The following is a 25,511-nucleotide window of genomic DNA, read 5'->3' as shown; positions in this document are numbered from 1 at the left end:
TTCTTGATATGTTGTTCAATATGATGTTGTTCTTTCTGTTCTTCCGACCAGATTGGAATTAAAACTTATTTCTTGCCCACGCATCTATTATTATTCGTTTATTTTTTTTTTACATCTGTGGCAAGTGGCGGGGGGCAGCGCGGAAGCACAGTGGTTAGTGCTGCTGCCTCACAGCAAGAAGGTCCTGGGTTCGGACCTGGGTCCTTTCTGTGTGGAGTTCACACACTCTCCCCATGTCACATGGGTTTTCACCAGAGGTTCTGGTTTCCTCCCACAGTCCAAAAGCATGCAGGATAGGTTGACTGGTGAGTTTAAATTGGCTCTGTGGGTGTATGAACCCTGCAGTGTGTTGGCAGTTGCCCAGGGTTGGTTCCCACCTGCACCCATTGTTCCCAGGATAGGCTCTGGTCCCCCCCATGACCCCAGTTGTGATTAAACGGTTTTAGAAGATGGATGGATGGATGGATGGATGGATGGACAGACATCTGTGACATAATAGATCAACCAGAAAAAGCCCAATACTAACAAGGTGAAAAGAGCCATATCACCACCTATCATAGCAGAGTCAGACATACTTCAGTCAATAAATCATTTCCTCTCCCATGCATTTATACTGGGACAAGGACAGTAGTCTGATTAAATGGCATCGCCAAGCTATAACAGTAGTTCGATTTAGTTGTGCATGTAAACATACTGAGTGTTACACCCTAGAAATACTGGTTGCCCTGACAAAATGTCATGAATTTTAGTGCAAAACTGGTCTCTTGTTAAACCGCTCACTGAACCTTTTACGTAATTTTGGGACGTTAAGAAAAAAAAAAAACGTTAACATTGAGGGAGGCTGAGCTGCGCTCAGGCAAGGTGCCATTTGGACATAAGGAGGCAGAGTTGGGCTCTGTCTATATTAATCCCTCCCCATACTATGTACATTGCAATTTCCCCAAGTCTGGTGTAACTTTTAAAGCCATTTATTGGCTATATAAATATACTGCATCTAAAAAAAATGACTGGAATATTAGAAAATATTACTTGAATAAGACAAAAGGAACTTCTGTATGACAGTCATGTGTGCAGACGTATGAGATCATAAGACAATAAGAAATGAAACAGGAACACATGTTATGGAAAGAGGAAGTGACCTCACCAAGCAGGTCTCAGCTGTGAAGAAGAAACGTGAATGTACCATTTAGACTTTGCCTTGCCATCTACTGTATAGCATTATATGAGTACTGGAGTGAGAAGTCCAATCCACGGTTCTGTGGAAAGGAAGCATCTCCAAAGCAAAGGGGGAGTTTAGGTAACTCAGCCAAGATCAGCCAGTTTCGGTTGGAAAGGGCCAATTTGGGCATATCAGCAAGCAATAGTTTCAACTTTCCTTTTAATGAGGAACTTCTCGGTCCTGTTTCGGGGGAAACCGCTCCTGTAGAACTGAAACATGACTGCAGAGCAGACAAAGCAATACACAGGACAGATGGCAACGATAACAGCAGTGGTGCTATTGTCAGCAGTTGTGGTGATAAAACGTACTACTGGAATGCACTCTGTGGGTAAGTAAGCCATTCTGGTGTTTTCTCTTTGGTGGGGGGGTGGTAATAGGAATATAGATCTATACATAGTCAGAGGTCTCTATAGTTAAAACAGTCTGTCCTTGTTGGTTTTTTTAACCTAAAACACACATATTGTAGGGAAGGAAACGTGTAGATCAGATGCGCACTGATTTGGCAAGCAATGCGAGCGATTTCTTCTTTTAAAAGATGACAACCACTTGAGATGCACCAAGGCTGTACAAGGAATGTTTATTTTTCTGATGCATAAGGCCTCGAACCCGTTGTAAAACTCAAATGAAAAATTCAAATGAATAAATCAGTCAATGTATTTAAATAATACATTGTAATTATTTTTAAAATGGCAAAAGAATTCTTAATATTTTTTAAAAGTATTTTCTCAAAGCTCTGAAACACTTTGACTCACTGAACCATTTTTTTTGGCGGTGGAAGGAGCAGTGGAGGGAAAACAGATCAATACCCCGCAAACATAATGTGAAGTTTAATTTGAAACGGTCAGAAAGGCGCCAGTATATTAGTCCTGTCTCTCCAGTTACTCAATTGGCATCACATAGATATATTCACAAGCCTTTCTTGACATAATAATGGACCGAATCAGAGTGGAAGATACAGGTTCATCGTCTCATTTCCCAGTCACTGATTTACTGTGGTACTTTCGGCGCTGAGCACTTTGCAACATTTAAACAATCTGCTGCTGTTTAAGTAATGACTCCTGCCACATGTATTAATATTTAAAATGTCCATAAAATCTCATGCAGCTCTGCCCATCAGTGACTTTTATCTGTATGAATTTGTGACATTTATCTTTACTGATATCCTCAGGTGTCCACCACATTTCCAGTTTGTAAAAATCAATAATGCACGATTTGCCAGTGTTGCAATGTTTTGTGTAAACAAAAATATTCGTGCTCCGTGATTATGATACGGATGAGGTAGGTTAACACTGATCTGGCAGGCGACGCAGAAGATGTAGCTGTTGGAGATGCTGTAAAACACTGTACTTTACCTGAGGACAATTTTTATTCCAGCAGCTGAAGCACAAGGTCTCAGTACCTTCCTATAATTAAAAAAAAAGTTCATTGCATTAATCATTTGATTTATCTAAATGTTTGTCTGATCTGTGCAGAAATGAGCTGTCTGGTTATCAACCTGGAGCACACAGACTGTACCTGGAAGCAGCACTTTCACCTACAGCTAAACTACACCTTCCAGAGCCGGTATTCCTGTAATAGACAGACATCCTTAGCGAGGCCTCTTTAGAAAACCGCTCATTATTTCAATATCTTATCCTTACCCACTAAGGATGACAGGCAGTATTATGATTGTAACCAGAAATCTCTAACAAAACTCAAACAGCTAAAAAAAAATTATACTTACAAGTGTGCAGTAAACTTGAAATATATTATGGCGTACAGCTGGTGCCAATGGACTGAGAATGCAGCTTGATTAATGTGTCGATTTTTGCCTGCAGTTGGTGTTTACGCTCTTGTACCAAATACCAGGACCGTAACTAAATTCATAAATCTTAAAGTCAATGCCAAAATCTCAGCCAATGGTTTAGCCAAAAATGTAACAACAAAGTTCTATTAACAAAATGAATCTCCAAATACCACTGTTCTCAATGGAGTGTTGTACCTTGCAGGCTGGGTTCCAGATGGCCCTTCCATGACTGCCCCCAGTACCTGCATCAGGGGGGTTACAACGTGGGCTGCAGACTGCCATATGAAAGAGCCGATAGGTTTTTTTCACTGCACACCAGACTGTCTGATGACAACAATGTCACAAAGGAACAGACCATTGAAATGAAAAAGCGGGGTAAAGTTGGACCCCATCGCCCCTTTTATCTGCCACCGATTTCCCCCAATTCGGTGTACTTCCATAACCCTGATGTTGTAGTCTCTCTGCCCCCCCCCCCCATACCCCTCTTACATCACCTTCACTGCCCCTCTGCCTCACTGACTGCTCAGTTTCTGTGTTCCTCTCTCTCTAGTGAAACTCAACCCACCGCTTAACCTCTCTATGGTGGTGAACAGTACAAACCTGGAGCTCTGGTTATACTGGAACACCAGCACAAAAAGCACCTGTACGGAGAGTGAAGTGCGCTACAGGAAGGAGGGCGATCAGTGGCATGTAAGAACCAGCAGGGCTCCAGCACAAGGGGAGCAACCATGGCTGATATATCAAACATCACTTGTGGTTTTTGCTTCTCCTTCTCCTCTCAGTCTGTTTCCACTTCGATGTCGGCTACATCGTACAGCTTGCCTCAGATTTCCCTGAAGCATCGGTATGAGCTCCAAGTGAGGATCCGGGTACCAAATGCTTGTGGCCAGTCCATGTTCTGGAGCGACTGGAGTGTACCGATGTTCTGGGGCAACACAACAGGTACAGCAGCGGTGCAGACGCAGGCAGCAGACCATTCTTTACCGTGGAGACGCTGTATTTACTGATCTCAGGGACAGGCTTCGCTGTCAGTTATATCGCCTGGATTTTAACATCTTTATACAGTAAAGGTTGTTCAAAAGCTTTTTCAGCAGTCAGCTTCTGGGCTGTGAATACTCCAGCACTGACACCGTTACAAACCCTGTTCCTTGAGGGAGTCTGTGGTGCATCATCTCTTTCCAGCATAGATATCAAGCAGATCCTCGTTGGAATTGGGAAGGAGAATCATTGACATGTTTTTCATTCTATTTGCCTCCCCCAACCTCACTTTCACAGTCACCACCCCCGTCCCCTGGAAGGCTGTCTACTCATTCATAGCTGTAGTGGTTCTGGGCATCTTGATGGTGCTGATCTACATTACACAAGGAGAAAGGTGGGTTATTCAGGAACAGGCAGATGCGTGCACACGCACATGTGCTGTGAGTGTGTGTTTGCGGTTTTTGATGGAACTAAATAGAAAGATGATAGTCAATTACAATTGAGTCTGTTCGCCAACCCACCTAAGCTGATGTTTCACCTCTGTTCCCCAGAATTAGAATTATCTTTGTTCCTGCTGTTCCCAACCCTGACAAGAACTTGGAGGACCTCTTCAAAACCTGCAATGGAAACGTTGAGGTAGCTATCTTGCCCAGGGCTTTCTCTACCACCATGTGACCCCTTTCTTTCATCTCTGTACATCTCTGGTTGGCATGGTGCTTCACTGGATAGCACTGATGCCCCCTATCTAATTCTTGTGGCCAGTCCATGTTCTGGAGCGACTGGAACGCACAGATTTTCTATCATGTACCAGGGAAAAGAAATGGAGCCGGTAAAAGGAGCTGAAAATCATGAAGAGCTCTGACGTTATAGTCAACGGAAATGTACTTCGACTACCTTAACCATTCTGAAACAGGAACCCATACCGGTAGCTTGATTTGCTCTTACATGGCATCCAAAATTTCCAAAATTTAAATTAAATTTCGCACAATGCAAAAATATAATAGTCACCCACTTTCTCCTAGATCGCCATTTAGTACTTCATCAGTACTTCTGCAAACGATTGTTTGCGGTATCTGAAGTAAGGATTCCCAACTCTCCGCTGGGGACTACAGGCAATACCAAGGTTACGAACGAAATCCGTCCCCTAACACCATCTTTAATCCGAATTTGGAAGTAATAATAATAATAATAATAATAATAATAATAATAATAATAATAATAATAATAATAATACAATAAGAATAAAAGTAACCTCATTCAGCACTATACTGTACCTCAGTCCGACGAACCCTGGCACCGCATAATGTTTTCATGTAGCGCGTGTGTTCGTTACTACGAACCATATAGTATTTAACACTATTTTTTTATATAATAGACTTTACTGCAGTTAAGTACGAGTTGTCCGTAACTCTCTCGTTCTTAACCCAGAGACTGCCTTTATATAAAAAATACAAAGAGAAAAACGGAAACTATTAAACTTAAGCAATCGCTGATCGATCCATTCCCCATTCCCCGCCCACTTTACCGCTCCGTGAGATTTTTGTGTGATGTAAACGGGTCCGCAGAAATGTAAAGGTTGGGAAAGCCGAACCCCTAAAGCAGTGTTTCTCAAAAGCAGACGGTCCACGCTTTTGCTCCCTAGCAGCTTCCGGGAACAGTGATGTGGACTGTCTGGCAGGTGGCTAGGAGGAAGCAAAAACGTGGAGTCTCTGGGGGTCCCTGAACACTAATCCACAGTACAGTACTCCTCAACCACCACTGTGCTATCCTGATTTTTCTCCCTGTTTTGCAGCAAGAATCACTGACCTGCACGCCCTCATCTACCTTGCCTCTGTGGGACTTGGCTGGCTCTGGCCACAGTGGATGCTCTGATTAACTGACAGAATGCTGTTTTCTTCAGTCAGTTGCAGTGATGACGATCTGAGGAATGACTTTCTGTTGAACAGATGATGTTGAAATAAAGATTAAAACTGGAACTATCTTGGTCTACATCCGTGATTGACGGTATGCTGACAGCAATTCATACACAGGAAGAAAAACACGATATTAACATTTATTACAGTATCTGGATTTGTATGTGTGCATGTCAAGCTTGTTTTTCCTGCCTCTGGTCGGACACAGTCTCCTCTTACATGGCATCCAAAATTTCTGTGTGAGCGTAACCCTTTACAGCTGGAGTTGTGACAGACAAGGGAATGCTCAAACTGACCTGCAGAACCTGCTGAATCTTAAGGGTGGGTCCCGGCTGGGTATGTCTCCTCTAATGGCCTTGTGGTCTTCCTTGGGGATGGAGCTGTGAGAGACACATGCACAGTCATTATATCCTTCCATAGATAAATGCTAGTGATTTAACACTCAAGCGGCAATAAGAATATTCATATTATTGAACTGAATAAAATCTTAGTAGCCCATTACAGTAATACTTATACGCATATCCACAAAAGCTTCTGCCACTGGGACTGCAAGAGCAGCTTTAGAGGGCTTCAGTTGTCACACAGCTCACGCAGATCTGAAACTGAAGCTGCGCACTCCAATCCAGACTCAAGCAGCGTGTGGCTTTTACTGACCTCTCTGCACCAACACATACGCCTCGAAAAAGCGAAAAACATCTCACACCCTATGTGGGCACCTCTGACATCTCACCACATTACATTAGCTGGTGTATTTAGGTCTCCTAAATGAGTTTCCTCCGCAGGGTGGCTGGGCTCTCCCTTACAGATAGGGTGAGGAGCTCAGTCATTCGGGAGGGACTCAGAGTAGAGCCGCTGCTCCTCCGCATCGAGAGGAGCCAGATGAGGTGGCTCGGGCATCTGATTAGGATGCCTCCTGGACGCCTCCCTGGTGAGGTGTTCCGGGCATGTCCCACTGGGAGGACATGTCTCACGACTATGTCTCACGGCTGGCCTGGGAACGCCTCGGGGTCCCCCCAGAGGAGCTGGATGAAGTGGCCGGGGAGAGGGAAGTCTGGGTCTCCCTGCTGAGACTGCTGCCCCCGCGACCCGACTCCGGATTCAGCGGTAGATGATGGATGGATGGATGGAATATTTTACAGCTTGTTACAGTGCGCTGCCACACCCACCACATGACAAAGCACCTTAGGGATGAGAACCTGAGTGCAGCCATGTGATGAGTGAAACCTCGACACTACACTAGACCAAATGGACCAGAGTGAGATTTTTTTCCAGTGGATGGAGTGTCAATCCTACCACCAATTCCCAAGTCATTCCCTGTAAGTTGAAGGACCTCCTTATAGGGCTGGATATAGATTAACATCATACCCAGGATGAAACAATCGCAGGTTAAAGGCCTCCAAGGGCCCAATGGAGTAAAATGACCGAAGGATGAGATTTGAATCAACAACCTTCAAATTACTAGCACAGATCCCAAGCCTCAGAACCACCACTCCATCCAGGAAGGATGAAGAAAGAAAAAAAGAAAAGAAAATAAGACCACAATCTTACTGCCCTGTTTAACACAAATAAAAATTCTCTAAAGACACCCAAGATAACCCAATTCTTTAGCAAGGAAGTATAGTGTTAGATATAGACACCCATCCGGTCTGCTCTCAGTCATGGTGTAAAGTTTAGCAAACTTATTTTCCACTGTGTGGCAACAACACTGAGAACCGAGGAGTCAAAACAGCAGCCTGCATGCAAATTACAAAAATCTATTATATTTTTTTCAGCCTGTTGGACGGCGCCATACCACTTGTTTTGAGGTGTTATTTCATCAAGTGTGGAACATTCTTTACCCAGCAGATGGCAGTGTTAAGTACTTGACACATTTCCAGCTGAAGATGTACAGAAACACTAAGAAACATTTTGAAGTTGTCTGATTGGTAGATTTGTTCATAATGGCAACCATTGCCCAGTTTTGTATCCCTCACAGATGGGTTGGACTACACTGGTACGCAAGACAGCCATTTGTCCATGTATTTCTTCAAATCAAACCCGTGTGGTTCTCTCTAATTAGATATTCATGCATTTGGGATGTTACATTTACCCAACCCTCCATCTGCAAGCTACGTATTCCACACTGGGTCATGGGGAGGTCTGCACCCTTTCCCAGGCAGTGTAGGGTATAGGGCAGGGGTACACACTGGGTCAGGGGGAAGTTTTCACCCTTTCCCAGGCAGTGCAGGGTATAGGGCAGGGGTACACACTGGGTCAGGGGGAGGTTTTCACCCTTTCCCAGGCAGTGCAGGGTATAGGGCAGGGGTACACACTGGGTCAGGGGGAGGTCTTCACCCTTTCCCAGGCAGTGCAGGGTATAGGGCAGGGGTACACACTGGGTGGGATGCTAGTCCCACTTGCCTAGGCAAAATCACACATGCACTCACACACTATGGGAAATTTAGAGATGCCAGTTAATATACCCAAACATCTTAGGACAACAGAGTAAAGCTGCGTCACATGGGGAAACCATAGCAACTCCAATGTGAATCCTCAGCCCTGGAGATGTGAGGCGTCAGTGTTGCCCATCCCAGTCCTTGGGGACCCCTAGACAGTCCACGTTTTTGTTCCCTCCCAGATCCTAAGAGCATAAAATTTCTTTTTTAATAAAATGTGCTTTATATGGAGAAAAACAAATAAGCGTTTGACAATTTAGAACAGCTATTGTTAATCATTACTCATTTCACCCACAGGAAAATGGGTCACAGGACTCTCCTTCCAGGTAACTACTTCTGTCAACAACGAGAGCATTTAACTTATGTGGTTCCTATGATCTTAGAAAAGACACCAAACTGATGTGAATTTAATGGGCAGCAGCCTGCTTTATTGTTGGCTGGGTCAGTTCCCTAGTGCTTTTTCAAACATTGTGGCTTCCTGTCACCTACGCATAGCATCCATTCGCTGAAACACATTTCTCTGCATACAATTTTTTTTTTAATTTCTGAGGAGACCTTTGCTATCGCACCAGTTTTCTTGGTAATCTGATCTCCGGAAATACACAGAGATAGCATCATTCCCCGCCACTCATGACACCTCATTCCCCACTTTATTCTGAAGAGCATATTTTCTTCAAATCTCATTTTTGGTCATGTATTCTTATGAAATAAAACAAACGGCAAGAACAATCGAAAGGAAATATTTATTGCAGTGAAAAATAATTACGAGCATCGAACATCGCAAATTTCCAGTGAACATTTCCAGTAAACTTTATCAGTAAAGCATGCAGTGATTATTCTAAATGGTGTTTGATGTCTTTATGCACTGCAGGCCTGTAATATACAGGAACACACGTTTGTAAAAAAGAGCAAGCGTGCAGGTGAGGATAAGGCATTGCACAGGAAAACGCTTGTTTTATATCATTTGAACACAAAATGTCAACAAAGTCACTCTGCCCAGCGTTAAAATACACACCATAGTCTTTAGCTAGTGGATCATACATGTACCGGGAGCTGGCAAAGAGAGCAACATAAGAAGTAATAAAATGTGTTGCCAGATGGAGGAAAGCTGAGAACATCCTTTAAACTAGGCCTGGCGGTACATTTTCAGGAACAGGGGGTGACACTGACAGAGAGGGCACCATCGAAGGACGCTCTGATTGGTCGGTCCGAACAGAGACCCAGCCAGTAGCCTCCGAGTAGGCGGGGCACTCACGCACAAGACAGGCAGGCTCAGAGTAGTTAGGCTGGAAACCTTCCTTAAACTCCTTGGAGATGTGCAGCCACTCCTGTGAGGGGTGTAGATGGGCAGTCGGAGTCAGGACAAGGCTGAACAGTGCAGGTATTTGATTTTAAGACTATCAAGGGGATTTATGCCACAGAAATGCAAAACAATAATAATACAATACATAACAATAACAATTATTATACAGTCTTCACAAGCCTGACAAACTAGTGCGTGCGTTCGTTATTACTGTATTAAACTCAAATTTTTTATATACTGTAATAGGTTATATGGCAATCTGTTCGTAAGTATGAGTTTAACCCGGGGATTGCCCATTTATGTGTATGAATGTGTGTGTAATATACACACACGCACGCACACACACATACATATGTTAATATTCATATCTTTATGGGGACCGTCCATTCATTTCTATGGGAAAAACCTAAATCCCAGCAATGACAACCCCAACCCCGATGCAGATGTAACCATAAGTAACCAATCAAAACACAGTTTCTCTGAACTCAAAACTGCCTCTAATTGGACTGTGCACTGTGATGCATCATTGTCTACAAATTCTAGATAAGTATTGACTGGAATGTAGACAGTTGACTAGAGCCGCTACATCTGGCACCAACAATCATACCACAAAAAATATCACTTAGATCAGGTGCCTTAGCTGTTGTAATATTCAGCCACACAGTAACTGAATCTTTCAATCCTGTCTGCATATTACTTCCTATTAAAGTATCTCCTTATAGCAGCCACACTATTTGGTCCCTGTCTTCCAGCATCGTTGCACATTTTACGCTTACATATTACTGTAATGAACAATTAGGCTAGCCATGCTCAATATAATTCACTTTCATAATTCTTGCCATTAGAATGAAGTTTACAGCATTCAAGTCACATTATGCCTCAGTCAAATGAAGCTTCTCCATGTCTAAGATTCTGGTAAAGCTTTGGGTTCCAAAAATGGGAAAAGCAGTGGACAACGGGGAACCTTTTCTAGGTGAGGCTGCACTGCCAAGAAACCCTTCCAGCACAACATGCAAAATCAACCAGGAAATCAGAAACTGGAACAGCACTCGACACCAGTGTGGGATCTACAATGATTTCTTGCGTACTCTGAAGTGGATGTTCGTGATTTTCATGACAGTGGGCACCAAACAGGATATGGGATGGAATGTGGGATAGAAAACATCCATCCATCCATCCATCCATCCATCCATCCATTTTCCAAACCGCTTAACCTACTGGGTCGCGGAGGGTCCGGAGCCTATCCCATCGCAGGGCACACTCACACACCATTCACTCACACATGCACATCTATGGCCAATTTAGCAAGTCCAATTAGCCTCAGCATGTTTTTGGACTGTGGAGGGAAACCAGAGTACCTGGAGGAAACCCCACGATGACATGGGGAGAACATGCAAACTCCACACACATGTGACCCAGGCGGAGACTCGAACCCGGGTCCCAGAGGTGTGAGGCAACAGTACTAACCACTGCACCACCATGCCGCCCCCGGTTGGAAAACATGATTAGTAAATAGTTCCCAAACCCAATAGATGGCATTTGATATGAAGAACCTGTCAAGCAAGTTAGACATTAAGAGATATGTGGTAATTCATTCACTTACATACAATTTTGGTTGAAGATCTTATAACATGTGTCACCCCCAATGATTTCTTGCGTACTCTGAAGTACGCAAGATATGCAGATATGCAGACTGTAAGACAGGAGACTCATAATTTCCTGCAGTAATATTTTCCTGCAGTTTGGCCTCTGTTTGCAGCCCCAATGCTGAAATATTATCCTAACTGCAGTAAACAGGGCTAATTCTATAGGAGGTAAAATTGCATCATGATTTTTTTGTACTATGTCAAAAAACAGCTCATCTTAGTCGGCATTCAGACCACCAACCCTGGAGATAGGAGGCATCAGTGCTATCCAGTGAAGCACCATGCCAACCAGAGATGTACCAGAGAGAGTCACATGGTGGTAGAGAAAGCCCTGAACAAGATAGCTACCTCAACGTTTCCATTGCAGGTTTTGAAGAGGTCCTCCAAGTTCTTGCCAGGGTTGGGAACAACAGGAACAAAGATAATTCTAATTCTGGGGAACAGAGGTGAAACATCAGCTTAGGTGGGTTGGCGAACAGACTCAATTGTGATTGACTATCATCTTTCTATTTAGTTCCATCAAAAACTGCAAACACACACTCACAGCACATGTGCGTGTGCACGCATCTGCCTGTTCCTGAATAACCCACCTTTCTCCTTGTGTAATGTAGATCAGCACCATCAAGATGCCCAGAACCACTACAGCTATGAATGAGTAGACAGCCTTCCAGGGGACGGGGGTGGTGACTGTGAAAGTGAGGTTGGGGGAGGCAAATAGAATGAAAAACATGTCAATGATTCTCCTTCCCAATTCCAACGAGGATCTGCTTGATATCTATGCTGGAAAGAGATGATGCACCACAGACTCCCTCAAGGAACAGGGTTTGTAACGGTGTCAGTGCTGGAGTATTCACAGCCCAGAAGCTGACTGCTGAAAAAGCTTTTGAACAACCTTTACTGTATAAAGATGTTAAAATCCAGGCGATATAACTGACAGCGAAGCCTGTCCCTGAGATCAGTAAATACAGCATCTCCACGGTAAAGAATGGTCTGCTGCCTGCGTCTGCACCGCTGCTGTACCTGTTGTGTTGCCCCAGAACATCGGTACACTCCAGTCGCTCCAGAACATGGACTGGCCACAAGCATTTGGTACCCGGATCCTCACTTGGAGCTCATACCGATGCTTCAGGGAAATCTGAGGCAAGCTGTACGATGTAGCCGACATCGAAGTGGAAACAGACTGAGAGGAGAAGGAGAAGCAAAAACCATAAATGATGTTTGATATATCAGCCATGGTTGCTCCCCTTGTGCTGGAGCCCTGCTGGTTCTTACATGCCACTGATCGCCCTCCTTCCTGTAGCGCACTTCACTCTCCGTACAGGTGCTTTTTGTGCTGGTGTTCCAGTATAACCAGAGCTCCAGGTTTGTACTGTTCACCACCATAGAGAGGTTAAGCGGTGGGTTGAGTTTCACTAGAGAGAGAGGAACACAGAGACTGAGCAGTCAGTGAGGCAGAGGGGCAGTGAAGGTGATGTAAGAGGGGTATGGGGGGGGGGGCAGAGAGACTACAACATCAGGGTTATGGAAGTACATCAAATTGGGAGAAATCGGTGGCAGATAAAAGGGACGATGGGGTCCAACTTTACCCCGCTCTTTCATTTCAATGGTCTGTTCCTTTGTGACATTGTTGTCATCAGACAGTCTGGTGTGCAGTGGAGAAAACCTATCGGCTCTTTCATATGGCAGTCTGCAGCCCACGTTGTAACCCCCCTGATGCAGGTACTGGGGGCAGTCATGGAAGGGCCATCCGGAACCCAGCCTGCAAGGTACAACACTCCATTGAGAACAGTGGTTCTTTGGCTTTTAAAATCAAATTCTCTCAGCTGTCAGATAGTCATGCACAGAAAAATACATGTACATAAACACACACTGACACAAACAGCAAACTATATTATATATAAATAAGGCTATAAGCCTTTCACTTTTTTCACATTTAAATTATATAAAAAATATTTGGCCTAGTTCTTCTGGCCCATATTATAAGCCAGACCTGAGACTTTGTTATAGTCATTGTCATGGCTTTTTGTGAGATTTCTTTAACTTTTTGACTTCATTCTTAATTCTATATCTGATTTGCACAGTCTAAGGGTTGTTCAAAGTACATTTCACTACATCTTGTACTTGTATAACTATGTATGTGACGAATAAAGAATCTTGAATTTCCAGATTTCAGAGGTCACCTGCTCTGGAAGGTGAGATTGAGCTCTGGGTTGCTTCCAGGGTCCCACGTGCAGTCTGTGTGCTGGAGGTTGATGATGAGACAGCTCACGTCTGCACAGATCAGCAATGGTCAGTCTCTGGCAAATATTCTCAAATATCTATGCAAGCAAAGCTAATTTCCACCACTTCTTACGGCGGATAGACTGGAATGTAGAGCAGAATCCCTACTGGTCAACCCACAAACAAACAAACAAACAAACAAACAAACCCACAAACAAACACACAAACAAACAAACAAACCCACAAACAAACAAACCATAAAATAAATACTTTAATGCTCCTATCCTAAAAGAGCCCACTGACTACTACATCTTTACAAACTCCTCACCATTACTTTTTCTGTGGCTGCTATCAGACAAACGGCAGATGAGGGCTGGGGGCCCATGGGTGTGGGCCGTCTAAGCACAAAGAACCACTTGTCATGTGCTGCCACAGTGACAGAATTCAAATTGCAAACTAGAAGTGATTTAGTATCAGCGCTGGTCGAAGTTCATGCCATGGGTGAGCTTCACCACCAGCTCTACATGGATTGACTGGCACCGCTCAGTATTACTGGAAGACAACTGTCACACACAAACCACTCTTCCCATTACAGACTTTGTGTTGACACCCACGGCTTTAGACATCAGGTTACCGCCAGACACTAAACTTACGGAAATTCCCCCAGCACCGTCGTTCTGTGTTTGGCATTGAGACTTGAACACTCAAACACACTGAAGGGCTAAAATGCCAGTTATGTGTATATATATAAAAAACGATTGAGAACACTCAACCCCTTCAGCAAGGAAACTGTATCAAAGTTCAGCATATAGAATTCTACGGGTAACATTTGTAGATTTCTTCAGCATATCTATAGGATACTGAAAAACTCTTAATGGCTACCTGATCCTTAAGTTATAAAAAATATTTTACCATACTTATTAAGCACCATGACATTCATCAAACGTCATTCAATAAAAACAAAACCGATGCAGAAATCCGGCTAAGGAATACCAAGATATGAGAACCAGGCACTAATGCTCGGCTGATTTTAGCTTGGCGGTTGACAGGAAGCGGTCCTTTGAGGTACGAAATGAACCATGTATGAGTACAAACCGCAGCTCAAAAACAGAAAGTTTGCTCTAATGGCCACTGAAACATCACTAGCAGATCACAGCAGTGCGATGGTTGGCGTTAATATGTCTTCTATTAGGAAAGACTTTTACATAACCAAACACACTCGGAACGAGGTGTTTCAGCTGTGAGCTTCATCAGGATGAGCGCTGAACCTCGGAAAGTCAAATTGTGTGTTTGAGGAAAGTTCTGCTCGCTTGCCGATAGGAACAAGCTGTCTAAGAGCAAAGACAAAACAGCCGTACTGATGAAACGAACGTACCTGGAATGAAGGCCGAGCCACGTCCCAGGCAGGATAACAAGAGGAGGAAAAGAAACATCATTAGGGTTATCTGCCCGAGTAGCAATAATAACGTAATGACATCCACATGCGGGTTAGTGCTGCGTTCTGCTCTCCATGCACCTCACTTACAGGATGCAGGAAATGCGTCATCCGAAAAAGTACCTCACTAGCGCTGAGCTGCAAAGGCCATTGCAAATCGTTTCTTCCTGCATTGAGTTTCAGTGCATAGCAATTATACAAAAAAAAATGTAAAAACAAGTATGGCTGTGGGTGTTTACTGCTTCTTTTCCTATAACCATTTATCGTGTAAGAGGATGAAGTCAACACACAAGTATAAAAAGTGCAGTATGTGACGCTTTAAGTAGTTCTAAATTCACATAACAGAGTTTGTGCAACTGGTTTTCTAGAACACAGTAGAGTGTCTCACAGGTCCAGTAACTACCTGGTTCTGTAACAATGTTCCACCCAGACCCAAGAAAAATCATCAGAGTAATCATTATTCATTTTTCAAAAGATTTTATTTTTATTTAGTTTTTCAGTTTATTTTTCAGTTTTAGTTTAGTTTCATTTTAAGAGTTAACAAATAGTTTTTTAAAATTTTTATTTTATTAAAAATTCTTAATTTAGTTTTAGTGTTAGTTTTTCAGATATTATGAGGAAAGCCTTGACTTATAGAAGCTGAAATTGTTAGGATGATAGAATGCATGTCATCAAACACAAACCATTGTTTATTAATGGTCTTTTATTGTGGAAAAACTGTTTTATTCCTGCACACCAAATCATTCACATTGCTAGACACAGAGCAGAGCTTGGTAATTAGCACCCAGAGTTTAATCAAAAACAAAAACCTTAAATGGGCTGCATTAATCACCAGAATTTTGAGGATTAACAATTTACAACACAGCAAAAGAGCCTTAAAACAACCTCTAGGAAAAGTAAAATGCCTTTTTTAAAAAAACCTTTTTAACAAAATGTCATGCTTATTAGACTGAATGTCAAAAATCGTCCCCTTGAAAAAAAAGTCAAAATTAACAATGAAGATAAGGATCATTGCCCGCTGATGCTTGTGACGCTCCTGTATTGTAGCACACCCTGTACAAGCACAGAGGCAGGGTTTGCTGTATTTGTGGGGCCTTCTTGATGCTTTGCAGCCGTCTGTGAGCGTGTTAACCGCCTCCTGCTCCTTCAACTTATGGAACATTCCGCATGCTTCTCTGTGAGAGCGTCTCGGGTGAACTTTCAAATTAATGTGATTTTTGCCTTATAGCTGAATCCCAAAAATGTTACCATCACTCATCACCGCACATTCACGTTTGTCTACCAGGTATTCCCATATACAGCTGTCTCGCTTTCTGCCTGCAACTTAGTACTTTTCGTGACATCTGAAATTAGTGTCCGTTTGCAAGTACCACTCTCAAGCCCCTTCTGCTGAGAGTCTACAGCAGAGATATGCATCTCTATCTCTGAGGCAATGCGATACACATCTCAGTGCATTGCCTATGGTCCAATACATCAAAGATACATATGATGCAACTATTATTGCAACATTACCCTTACTGCGATGCAGTGGGATTCGACATAATACGATGCCATACGTCATCGGACACGCCTCCACCCCACCGAGACTGGGCGTCACGCCCAGCTCGTCCGATCCTCGTGTGTGCCACGCCCCCTCATCATCCACATGTGCTTCCCCGATTGTGCCCAGCTGTTCCCTGTTATTTCACCCTGTCTTACGTATATCAGTCCACGTCTTTCTCGGTTGGGGGTGCGTCATTGATGTTATGTGGTGTATTGTTCCTTCCTGTCTGCCCCGTCTTCCCAATAAAACCCCGCTTCCTTCATCCTCGCCCACCTGCCTCAACCTTCCCCGCGTCCAGACAAGGAGAAATCTATCTAAATATTAAATCTTTGTTCAGAAATTATTGGTCACATTTCTAAATAATAAAGTCATAGGGCTACATATATTAAAATATTTATGTAACCCTGGCTGTGTGCTGCTTTCCGCTTGATAAATGCAGTGGACAGGATAGGCCAGGCCCGGGACCCCCACCCCTTAGTGGCACCCTGCGCAGTGTTTTTCGGTATGTCGGTGACGTGACCCCAGTGCGGTGAGGGAGGTGCTGGCCCAGGTGTGGCGCAGAACCAGTAACCGCATTTTCAGTCTGATTTTAGGTGTTCTAACCCAGCGGGGAGCGCAATGCGATGGGAGAGGTGTGATGGTGAATACAGTCTAAAGGTGATATGACTTCAACAACAAAATAAAACTAAAGACTAGCTTGTATGGCTAAATCAAAAAAAAAAATACTTAAAGAAAAAATAGGAAACTGCTCCTCCCTTCCCCAAAACAGAAGATCCAGTTGGTGATTCTTCTCCCTCTCTTACACAAAAGTGATCTTGCTTTTGCGCGCATCTGTTTACAATACTCACAAATTAAACATGGCTCCATAAAACGTTGGACAAATACAAGAAAATTATAACAAGCAATATTTAACCAGTTACTGCCTTAGCTATACTTATCTGCACCGAAAGACCTCGGTAACTGAGTTTACCAAAGTGGGCACTGCGGCTTGTTGAGATATGTATAATATTGAAAACTGCTAAACATATTACATTTAAACAAAATCGTACAGATGAACCACATAAACTTCCACCCGACTCATTACCAAACATGCTTCAACATATAAACAGATATGGCTCAATTTTATTGCAATAAGACGCCCTCCTGTGGTCTGGAAGCATAATGATAACACCAGTTGTGCGCTAATACATAATACAAGATTAATAAAGCAAGATGATTTAATCACTATTCTACATTAACAAATCACATTGATAAATTGATGCAAAGATATTAGAAACCAAGCATCACACGGTCAGCCTAATTTGTATCCGGTGCACACTTTTTTAATCCGGGCAGTTGCATTGTGAACTTTTATACCTGTGCATCAATGCGAATCAGTGAATCTTACCCTCCCTAGACTGTTCCCTTGTATTATTGCGGGGGGGGGTAAAAATGAAATGAAAATTAAAACAAAACTGATTTTGCTGGTATTTCTTTTTCATTTCAGTTTTTGTCACATTGTTAATTGTAGTTTTTTACTTTTTATTTTTCTGAAAAATTCTGTCTTTGTTTATATTTCAGTTAACGAAATTTTTTAGTCCTAGTTTTAGTTTTTGGTAAATATAATAACCCTAGTTGTCATTTATTTGGTTTTAACGAGAAATTTAGTTTAATCACAGTCCAAAGAGGTGAGTTCAGCTGACACAAGTGCTGGTCCACTCCTTCCACGTAGGTGGGCTCCACCGACATGAAACTCATGAGCCACATCAGCTCAGTGGAGACCCAGTGCCTGATCCATAAAGTTGGCAAACTTCTCTGGTTGACCCAGGCAGAAGGGAGTAAGTCGAGAAAGATCCATTGTCCTTAAAGTATGAGTTAGGTTGCTGGGGAAACACACATCCAACAGATAAGATTAGATAACAAACACCAAAGAATTTAATTCCTCCATAAAAAAAAGTTCTTGTGCATCACAGAACACTGAAATAGGAACAAACAACATGCAACATAATTCAATATCCGCAGAGAGAATTCAGTCACACAACAGAATTTTTTTTGTTGAAGCTGACTGGGCAAGTGAATGAACATTTTAATGCACATGCCAGTGCTGACAGCAGAGAGGTGAAGTGCATCTACATCTCAAGCTGGCCATGTGAAGTACTTGCGGAATCTAGAGTTAACTACCTGAACTATGACAAAACCACAGAGGCCATCCAAATCCAGCACGGATTTTAGTAATATAAGCCTGGGGAAACAGTACCTCTTTTATAGGCAAACTGCTACTTTGGCAAATACCCCATTAAAACACCATTAACTGGTACAACAAATAACAGAAACTACCCCAAGGACGAAACTAATTTCAAGTTTCAGATGAAACTGTGCAGATGCTCTAGGTTCGTGTGCACCATTGTGTGTTGAGCGCCGCCCTAATGGACACTGACCTGCAGGTGCAGTATAGCAAATGAGAGTCTGCATGCAGCTTGCGGGCCAGCTCCAGCTGGTGATTATCCATCAGCCGGTCGTTGACCACCACAAGAAGGGGGCGTCCAGCTCCCAAGGCCTCCAGACAGCTTCCTGCACCTGGAAGAAGTAGGAAGCCATTACACAGACCTAAAGCAAAGTTCAATCCCTGTCAACAATCGACCACGATGCCCCATGTGCGAAAAGCAACAAGCACTTCGGTTGCCCTTTCATCTGCTGAATTAGCCATATATGAGACAACAATGAATCATCAGTTCCTCTCATGACAACCCTAAAAACGTGCATAGGTCACAAACTATAAAATATGGCAGCCACCATTTTATGCAGGAAAAAAATATCAAATCTTGCAACCCAATGTTCACTACACTACACTAAGAGTGGTCCAATATCTGATACACAAAAGCGTTCACATACAAAAACTGTTACATGTTAGAGTCTATGCAAATATGACTGATTGATTGCATACGCAATTTAAGATGATTATTTTCCTTGAGCTCACCTGCATGGCTGATAACCAAATCCGCCCGCTGAATATCGCCTGCAATGGAGTCCTTGAACCGGAAAGCCTGGAGGGTCAGCCCGGGACAGCTGTCTCTACCGGGCAGAATGGAACCGCGCCCCACCTGCAGCACCAGCTCCTCATAACCGCGGGCCACTAAAGCCTTAGGAGGGCCGTCAGAAAGGGAGCATTTCATCGGAGTAAAGCAATGCGTCACGTTAATCTAAACATCTCCACAGGTTCCACGGTATTTAGAGTATAAATGGAAGTCTGAAAAATAACATTACAGCCGCGTAGCATTCTAAAGAACCTCTCAACATGCCGATCAGATGATAGTTGTCAGCAGCTTAACTAACACACTCGTATTATCGGACCAGGACCAAGCAGCCGGATTATTCAGGCGGTACCTGAACAGCCTCCTGCGAAATCACACTGGCTATCAGGTCATCGAAACTCGTCGTCCCCACAGTAACGAACACAGTCTTCATAGCAGTCGTGTGTTGTCAGTATATGGAAAGCATATGGTTGTAATAAAGAGTGTAGAAGTACAAATTCATTGATTTTAGTTGCTGCTGTCGCCGGCTGCATTCTTCTTCTGGATTGTTTCTTTGAGTAAAAAGTGTTTAACTGAAGTATCGCCACCTATGGGGCGGGAGGTAAAAGTACATCGAGTGTCTTGTGATTTGACTAGTAGTGTACATCAGTATCAGGCGGAAGAGTGATTTGAAGTTTTACTTAAAATAATCAGAAACAGACAGTGAATGCTGCGTGTGACTGATATAAGCGTAGTAACAAATCCATCCATTTTCTATTGGATTCTACAGGTTCATGATGTGAGCCTATGAAAATGTCACTATGTCTTAATTATTTCTACTATGGCATGGAGTTAAAACCAAGGACTTAATTGTGTTCTACATGTGTTTGTCACAGCTGTAGAGAACGTGGAGTAGGAAATCGGTGCAATATCATCATGCGGTAAACTTGGCTTTTAATACGCTCAGTAAACGCTTCATCCAAGCGCAACACGGAAAACGCTGCTCTCTGGTGGCAGCAATGAATGGGACTGGATGGGAGAGATGGGATGCATTGCGCAATTCAAATCACGCCAATAATGCATTAGTTGCATCTATTTTGTGGCTCTAGTTTTAAGATGTAGGACGGACTACATAATTCTCTCGTTGGATGGGGATGTTTGGATTTAATACATCAAAAAGCCTGTATTCAAAATAATCATATTTAGAATTTTAGAATAAAAGCTGATTGGTTGGAATTTGCCCAGTTCGTGATTGGATTTGTTGTCCTTAACAATGAACATCTAGAACATGAATAAAATAAAACAAAAACATATGGATTCATAAATCATTTTGTTAGTTACTTCATTGATAGCTGTCAGAAACGATCTGCCATATTATACATTTAAACATCAAAAATAATAAAAATAGAACTATCTATTCGCCAAACACAACTTTGGAACAGACCCATTCAGTCTCACTTGCAACATGTTCAGTTGTAATTTCAGTAAAGGTTAATCACGAGTTAATTACCAGAACGTATCATACAGATGACACGACAGAAACACCAGATCCTCGATGATATTTCCGCCTCCATGGCTTAATAAGCGATCGTATAGCAGCACATGCAGAACGACGCGACGCCCACTTGGGTATTTCAGCCGTGCATTAGTTTTGCATCTGTTTTCGGTAAAACACGCAATGGAAAAATGCATTATCCCGGCTGCGGGTCGGTTATTAAACTAAGAGCAGTGCCCGTTAGTACGCAAAACGTAACGCATTTCATTCAAAATATAATGCGCTTGGACTGTGATGTGCTTTGACATTTCTGCGGAGACTCCTTACAGGGATTTTAGGGTTTTTATGATATATAATTGTTGCGTAGACCTTTTAAAAACGCGTCTTTGGCCAATATTTCCTATTATTTAATTCACGTCTACTCTGAGCACTCCTAATCTAGCTGCACTTGTAATATCTTGATGTAGGTTATAAGATGAGCTATCCTAATGTTTCTGGTACTCGTTTCCGCATGTGGCTAAAAGACGGGAGATGTTATTGATCCCAGTTGCGTTTCCTCTCTTAATGACTCAGACGAGAGTTCTCATCTCTCTCAACCACTCCTTCATGAGATGAAAAAAATGGAACAACGCTATATTCTTTGAGAGAAAAGAATATGTAAATCTGAACAAAGGATACCCCAATATAATAAATTTCTCAGGGTAACCAATATGACAGCAGGACCCAAAACAAATATTCTCAGTAATTAAACTTACGTATTTATACTAGGGGGACCTACCATAAGGTAATTAAGGGAAGATAGCAAACTAGGGGCCCATAAAGACAGAATTTTCAAAAGTTACATTTGTGGATATGATAATAATTTATAATGTACAATAATTGTAATTATAGAAACATGTCTGTTATTTGCAATTTTACTGACAGTTTTTAGGTTAGACAAAGTTGCCCCCTTCCCAGAGGTAATGGACTGTTCCTACTTCCTGCTAAAAAACGTTTTGCCCAGGGGCCCACACAACCCATAATCCATCCCTGGTCCCACTAGAGTGGTAGACAAATTTTAAACAGACGTGGAGAGAAGACGGTTAATCGAACATGTACAAACATTTAGGACTAACCTTAGGAGTAAGGAATAGGTTGTCCTATAGGCTGCAGCCTAGGGTCACGAGAGAAGAAGGAGCAGTTAAACTTCTAAAATTTGCCCAAGCAGCTGGCCAGCATGATACTCCCCTCTCTCAGACTGGCGAATTTTACTGACAGCACTCAGCTGACACCCTGCGTTTTTGTTAGTATATCAGTAGGGTTGTCAACCTTGGTCAACTCGTTGGAGTGAGATTTTCAATTCGAGACAAGTCTGCACACAAGTTTGCATATATGTAAGAGTTTTACTGCCTTGTAAGAACTCCGTAGGGTTCGCAAAGTGTCCGAACAATTTTGATATAGCTAACTTCATAATGGAACAATATAGATTTGCCGTAAGATTTCTTGCATGAGCGTGAGTGTCTGAAGGTGTGAGTGTCACGCTAGATGCTGTAGATTCCCTGTCATTTATTTTTCAGCTCCAAAAATAGCTCAAATGGCCACCTTAGGCGGCCAATACTCAATGTCAGCTTAGAGCATCCAGAGAAGTTAGTCTGCTTCTGACTGGGGGGGACTGGGGAGAGTTTTTGAATGGGGACAGTTGTTGAGCGGGTATCAATGGTCATCAATGTGAATTTCACACACACACACACAGGTTTGTAATTATATCTTTGTGGGGACTCTCCATTCATTTCTATGGGGAAAACTCTAATCCCAACATGACGACCTTAACCCCTACCCAGCCCTAACCTTAACCATAGGTAACCAAACTAAATATGAGACTTTTGGCAATTTTAGTTTTTTCATTGCTTTCACAGATCTTTGTAGGGACCTGAAAAATAATCCCCACAGCATCAAAATAACAGGCTTTTATCACATTGTGGGGGTCATTTAGTCCCCACAATATAATTTAAACATCATCCACACACACACACACACACACACACACACACACACACACACAATAACTCCCCATCACATCTAAAGCCCAAGGGTACACTTTTTTATTGTAAGTGTGTTAAAGGTCCATTCCATAACTGACCCCATTCAACAATCCTCCTACATATGACCGTGTTGGAGGGGAGTGGAAACACATGCATTTGAGCCTTTTTTGGTGCAATTTAAATATCAAAATGAAGTCATTGCTAATGCTGAGTGTGGAATAGTGTTATGTTCCCTAATTATAATTTCACCATAATATCTGGGCAGAGTTTTTCCATTCTTTCTGCTTGACATGAAAGAGACATACTGGCTGCAATTAGACACATATGAGATAGCTGAGTCAATGTATCAATGTAAATTCTTTTTCTTTTGCAATTAAAAGTGCAATCAATCTTAGTATTCTAACCACAGTGCTGATCGTTTCATGAGAATTGCTTTCAACAACATATACTTTCATTTTCTCTTTGACACCAGGATAAATATAGCCCATAGATGCCCATTGACACCGTGCTTCACTGGAAGTCTATGGATGATGCGAAGGGTGCAGTGGACCTAGACTTTGTAGGCTGCGTTCTTCTAAAAGTCTGCACATTGAATCTTGTGATAGTTTGGGCTGCGAAGGATCCATTGGCTGGATCCTTCGTGGGCCAAGAAAAGGATGCATTTCTAGGCCAAATTCGAAGGAGCCTTCGAAATCGAACAGCCTTGTTGCGTCACTGCGATTCGCTCAGTCCTTTAATGCTGCCTTAGAAGGCTCCAGCCCCTGAAATGGGTCACAGCCCATGAGAGCGTCATACATAGTGTTTGTTTAGGCAACACTGATTGGACAGATAGGCTTGTAGTCAGATATTTCAGAGCGACCTGGAAGCCTGGTTCCTCTGCATGGCGTTTCGGAGACGTCTCAAGAAGACAGGATAAACTACCAATAACATTGACTGACTGGTGGCTGGTACGGTGGTGCAGTGGGTTACATCGTTGCCTCGCACTTCAGGAATTCAAGTCTGAGTCTCTGTCCTGGCTTGAGGGTGGAGTTTGTATGTTCTCCCTGGGTGGTTGAAGGGTTCCCGCCCAAAAACCAGAGATGCCATAAGGTGATTTGGAATAACCAAACATTCCATAGTTGTGTATGGTGTGAGTGTGCCCTGCGATGGGTTGGCGCCCCATCCTGGGTTGTTCCCTGTCTTGTGCTTTTAGCTTCCAGGATAGGCTCCGGACACCCTGCGACCCTGAATAGGACAAATGGGTAGAGTTCTTGCACGCAGTGTTAAATCAGTATTCGTTCATTTTGTCGCATTCAGGGACACACAAGCGTTTTTTTTCCAACCTAGAAAAATTATAATCTCTCATTCTATCATCTTTCACCATTGGCATTTGTAAATATTGTAAATATTAAAGTTTTGAGTTTAACTTTGGTGTGATTTTCAGATGAGTTTGGTAGTTAGCTAGCTAACTAAGCAGTGTGTGCATTCAAGCTGAGCTAGTAGCTTTGAAGAAACGTGGCCTTTTTTGGTCATATTTGTCAGCTATGGACACTGCTTCCCGCATTATAAAAATCTCCTTCCACTACTAGTGGGGGTCCTGCTTCTCACGTTAACGTGAGCCAGTGCTCTGCTCCATTCACAGGATGCCAAACAAACCTGTCAAGCGCGACATCAAGATTCGGCAAGAGTGTTACATGAAACCTAATGACGCACAGAATATTCAAGTCTATACTGGAAATCCATCCAGCGGCTCGTCAGAAGCAGGGGTGGCAGCTCTCGCTGGATACAAGCGAGGGCTTGCAAGGTCGTCACGTGCTGCCAGTTTGGAGCTGAGCTGAGTAAGAGGAAGCTACATGTACAGCAAGGGGAACAAAGCCAAAGTTCCTCAGTTCCCTGTAAAAACTAGTGTTGTTGTTATAGTACCTCAAGGGAGAAAAAAGAACAGGAACATAATATAAGCACAAGACAAAGGCATGACAGGACCAGGATACTGCAGATCCCAATCCTGTCCCTGGTGCCCCCTACCTGCTGGAATGTTTTCAGTCCAGCCCTCCCTAAATCAGGCTTAAATGGTCCTTAATAGGCTCCTAATGAATGTGGCAGGTTGAAAGCACTGTGGGTTGGCATGAAAAAAAAATCTTGCTGCTAGCACACCATTGGTTGGCAGCCTCTGGTGAATTTCCTCCAGGCCGTCGGTGTGTCTGTACATAATGCTTCGGGGGAGAGGACTGACATGGGACCCTCTGTGAGGACCCCAGCAAGGCCGATCAGGCCCCAGATCTGGGTGCCTCAGTGCTGCCCGCTTGTCTCCGCAGTTCGGAAAATTCAGTCAGAGGAGCCCGAACGCTTCTTCAGGTCGACCCCACTGGGTACAGGTGCAGCCAGTCGCATGAATTCATGGTGAATAGTAACCAAACACAAAGGAAACAGAACTACTCTTGTTCCCACTTTTTGAGATGCTTCCTGTGCGCGACAGTGGAATACAGACACACAACCCCTGGGTCCCTCACAGCAGGCCTGAGCTCAGATTAGGATCTCGGTGGCAAAG

The 25,511-nt window shown here is 43.1% G+C and overlaps 3 protein-coding genes across 4 annotated transcripts; 1 reads left to right on the top strand and 2 right to left on the bottom strand.

Moving 5' to 3' along the window:
* The first annotated feature begins 1,164 nt into the window (after nucleotides 1–1,164).
* On the top strand, nucleotides 1,165–5,964 carry LOC125750126 (cytokine receptor common subunit gamma-like). Of its 2 annotated transcripts, none has more exons than XM_049027517.1 (8): nucleotides 1,165–1,547; nucleotides 2,692–2,782; nucleotides 3,208–3,380; nucleotides 3,556–3,695; nucleotides 3,788–3,947; nucleotides 4,281–4,377; nucleotides 4,535–4,619; nucleotides 5,018–5,080. In XM_049027517.1, the coding sequence occupies exons 1-8, from the start codon at nucleotides 1,436–1,438 to the stop codon at nucleotides 5,063–5,065; spliced, it is 906 nt and encodes a 301-aa protein (XP_048883474.1). In that variant the 5' UTR covers nucleotides 1,165–1,435; the 3' UTR covers nucleotides 5,066–5,080. The 2 variants fall into 2 exon arrangements, with proteins under 2 accessions (XP_048883474.1, XP_048883473.1); XM_049027516.1 differs by lacking the exon at nucleotides 5,018–5,080 and adding an exon at nucleotides 5,776–5,964 and having other exon boundaries at nucleotides 1,166–1,547.
* Nucleotides 5,965–9,055: 3,091 nt separating this feature from the next.
* LOC125751015 (cytokine receptor common subunit gamma-like) lies at nucleotides 9,056–15,038 on the bottom strand. Its single transcript, XM_049029443.1, has 8 exons — nucleotides 14,876–15,038; nucleotides 13,461–13,551; nucleotides 12,867–13,039; nucleotides 12,553–12,692; nucleotides 12,301–12,460; nucleotides 11,871–11,967; nucleotides 11,629–11,713; nucleotides 9,056–9,659 (listed from the first exon to the last, which is right to left on the bottom strand). Exons 1-8 carry the CDS (start codon nucleotides 14,934–14,936, stop codon nucleotides 9,453–9,455), a joined length of 1,014 nt encoding a protein of 337 aa, XP_048885400.1. The 5' UTR covers nucleotides 14,937–15,038; the 3' UTR covers nucleotides 9,056–9,452.
* Nucleotides 15,039–17,580: 2,542 nt separating this feature from the next.
* Nucleotides 17,581–20,036, bottom strand: zgc:92907 (uncharacterized protein LOC436733 homolog). The gene is made up of 4 exons (XM_049029690.1): nucleotides 19,842–20,036; nucleotides 19,435–19,597; nucleotides 18,896–19,034; nucleotides 17,581–18,340 (listed from the first exon to the last, which is right to left on the bottom strand). The coding sequence occupies exons 1-4, from the start codon at nucleotides 19,920–19,922 to the stop codon at nucleotides 18,229–18,231; spliced, it is 495 nt and encodes a 164-aa protein (XP_048885647.1). The 5' UTR covers nucleotides 19,923–20,036; the 3' UTR covers nucleotides 17,581–18,228.
* Nucleotides 20,037–25,511: the final 5,475 nt, after the last annotated feature.

This window comes from Brienomyrus brachyistius, chromosome 10 (genome assembly GCF_023856365.1).
Source record: "Brienomyrus brachyistius isolate T26 chromosome 10, BBRACH_0.4, whole genome shotgun sequence".
Taxonomy (NCBI): domain Eukaryota; kingdom Metazoa; phylum Chordata; class Actinopteri; order Osteoglossiformes; family Mormyridae; genus Brienomyrus; species Brienomyrus brachyistius.
The sequence above is the reverse complement of the archived record's forward strand: the minus strand, read 5'-3'. Positions and strand labels throughout refer to the sequence as shown.

What these genes read in the sequence shown, in the direction of transcription:
- zgc:92907 (XM_049029690.1), bottom strand. Translation starts at nt 19,922, where the DNA reads ATGAAGACTGTGTTCGTTACTGTGGGGACGACGAGTTTCGATGACCTG. An exon ending in TTTGGTTATCAGCCATGCAG is followed by an intron (nt 19,035 to 19,434) that starts GTGAGCTCAAGG and finishes TACTTCTTCCAG; the next exon opens with GTGCAGGAAGCTGTCTGGAG. An exon ending in TTGCTATACTGCACCTGCAG is followed by an intron (nt 18,341 to 18,895) that starts GTCAGTGTCCAT and finishes GTGTTTCCCCAG; the next exon opens with CAACCTAACTCATACTTTAA.
- LOC125750126 (XM_049027516.1), top strand. Translation starts at nt 1,436, where the DNA reads ATGACTGCAGAGCAGACAAAGCAATACACAGGACAGATGGCAACGATA. An exon ending in GTTCTGGGGCAACACAACAG is followed by an intron (nt 3,948 to 4,280) that starts GTACAGCAGCGG and finishes TCACTTTCACAG; the next exon opens with TCACCACCCCCGTCCCCTGG. An exon ending in TACATTACACAAGGAGAAAG is followed by an intron (nt 4,378 to 4,534) that starts GTGGGTTATTCA and finishes TCTGTTCCCCAG; the next exon opens with AATTAGAATTATCTTTGTTC.
- LOC125751015 (XM_049029443.1), bottom strand. Translation starts at nt 14,936, where the DNA reads ATGATGTTTCTTTTCCTCCTCTTGTTATCCTGCCTGGGACGTGGCTCG. An exon ending in TGGCTCGGCCTTCATTCCAG is followed by an intron (nt 13,552 to 14,875) that starts GTACGTTCGTTT and finishes TGATCTGTGCAG; the next exon opens with ACGTGAGCTGTCTCATCATC. An exon ending in CATTGAAATGAAAGAGCGGG is followed by an intron (nt 12,693 to 12,866) that starts GTAAAGTTGGAC and finishes CTCTCTCTCTAG; the next exon opens with TGAAACTCAACCCACCGCTT.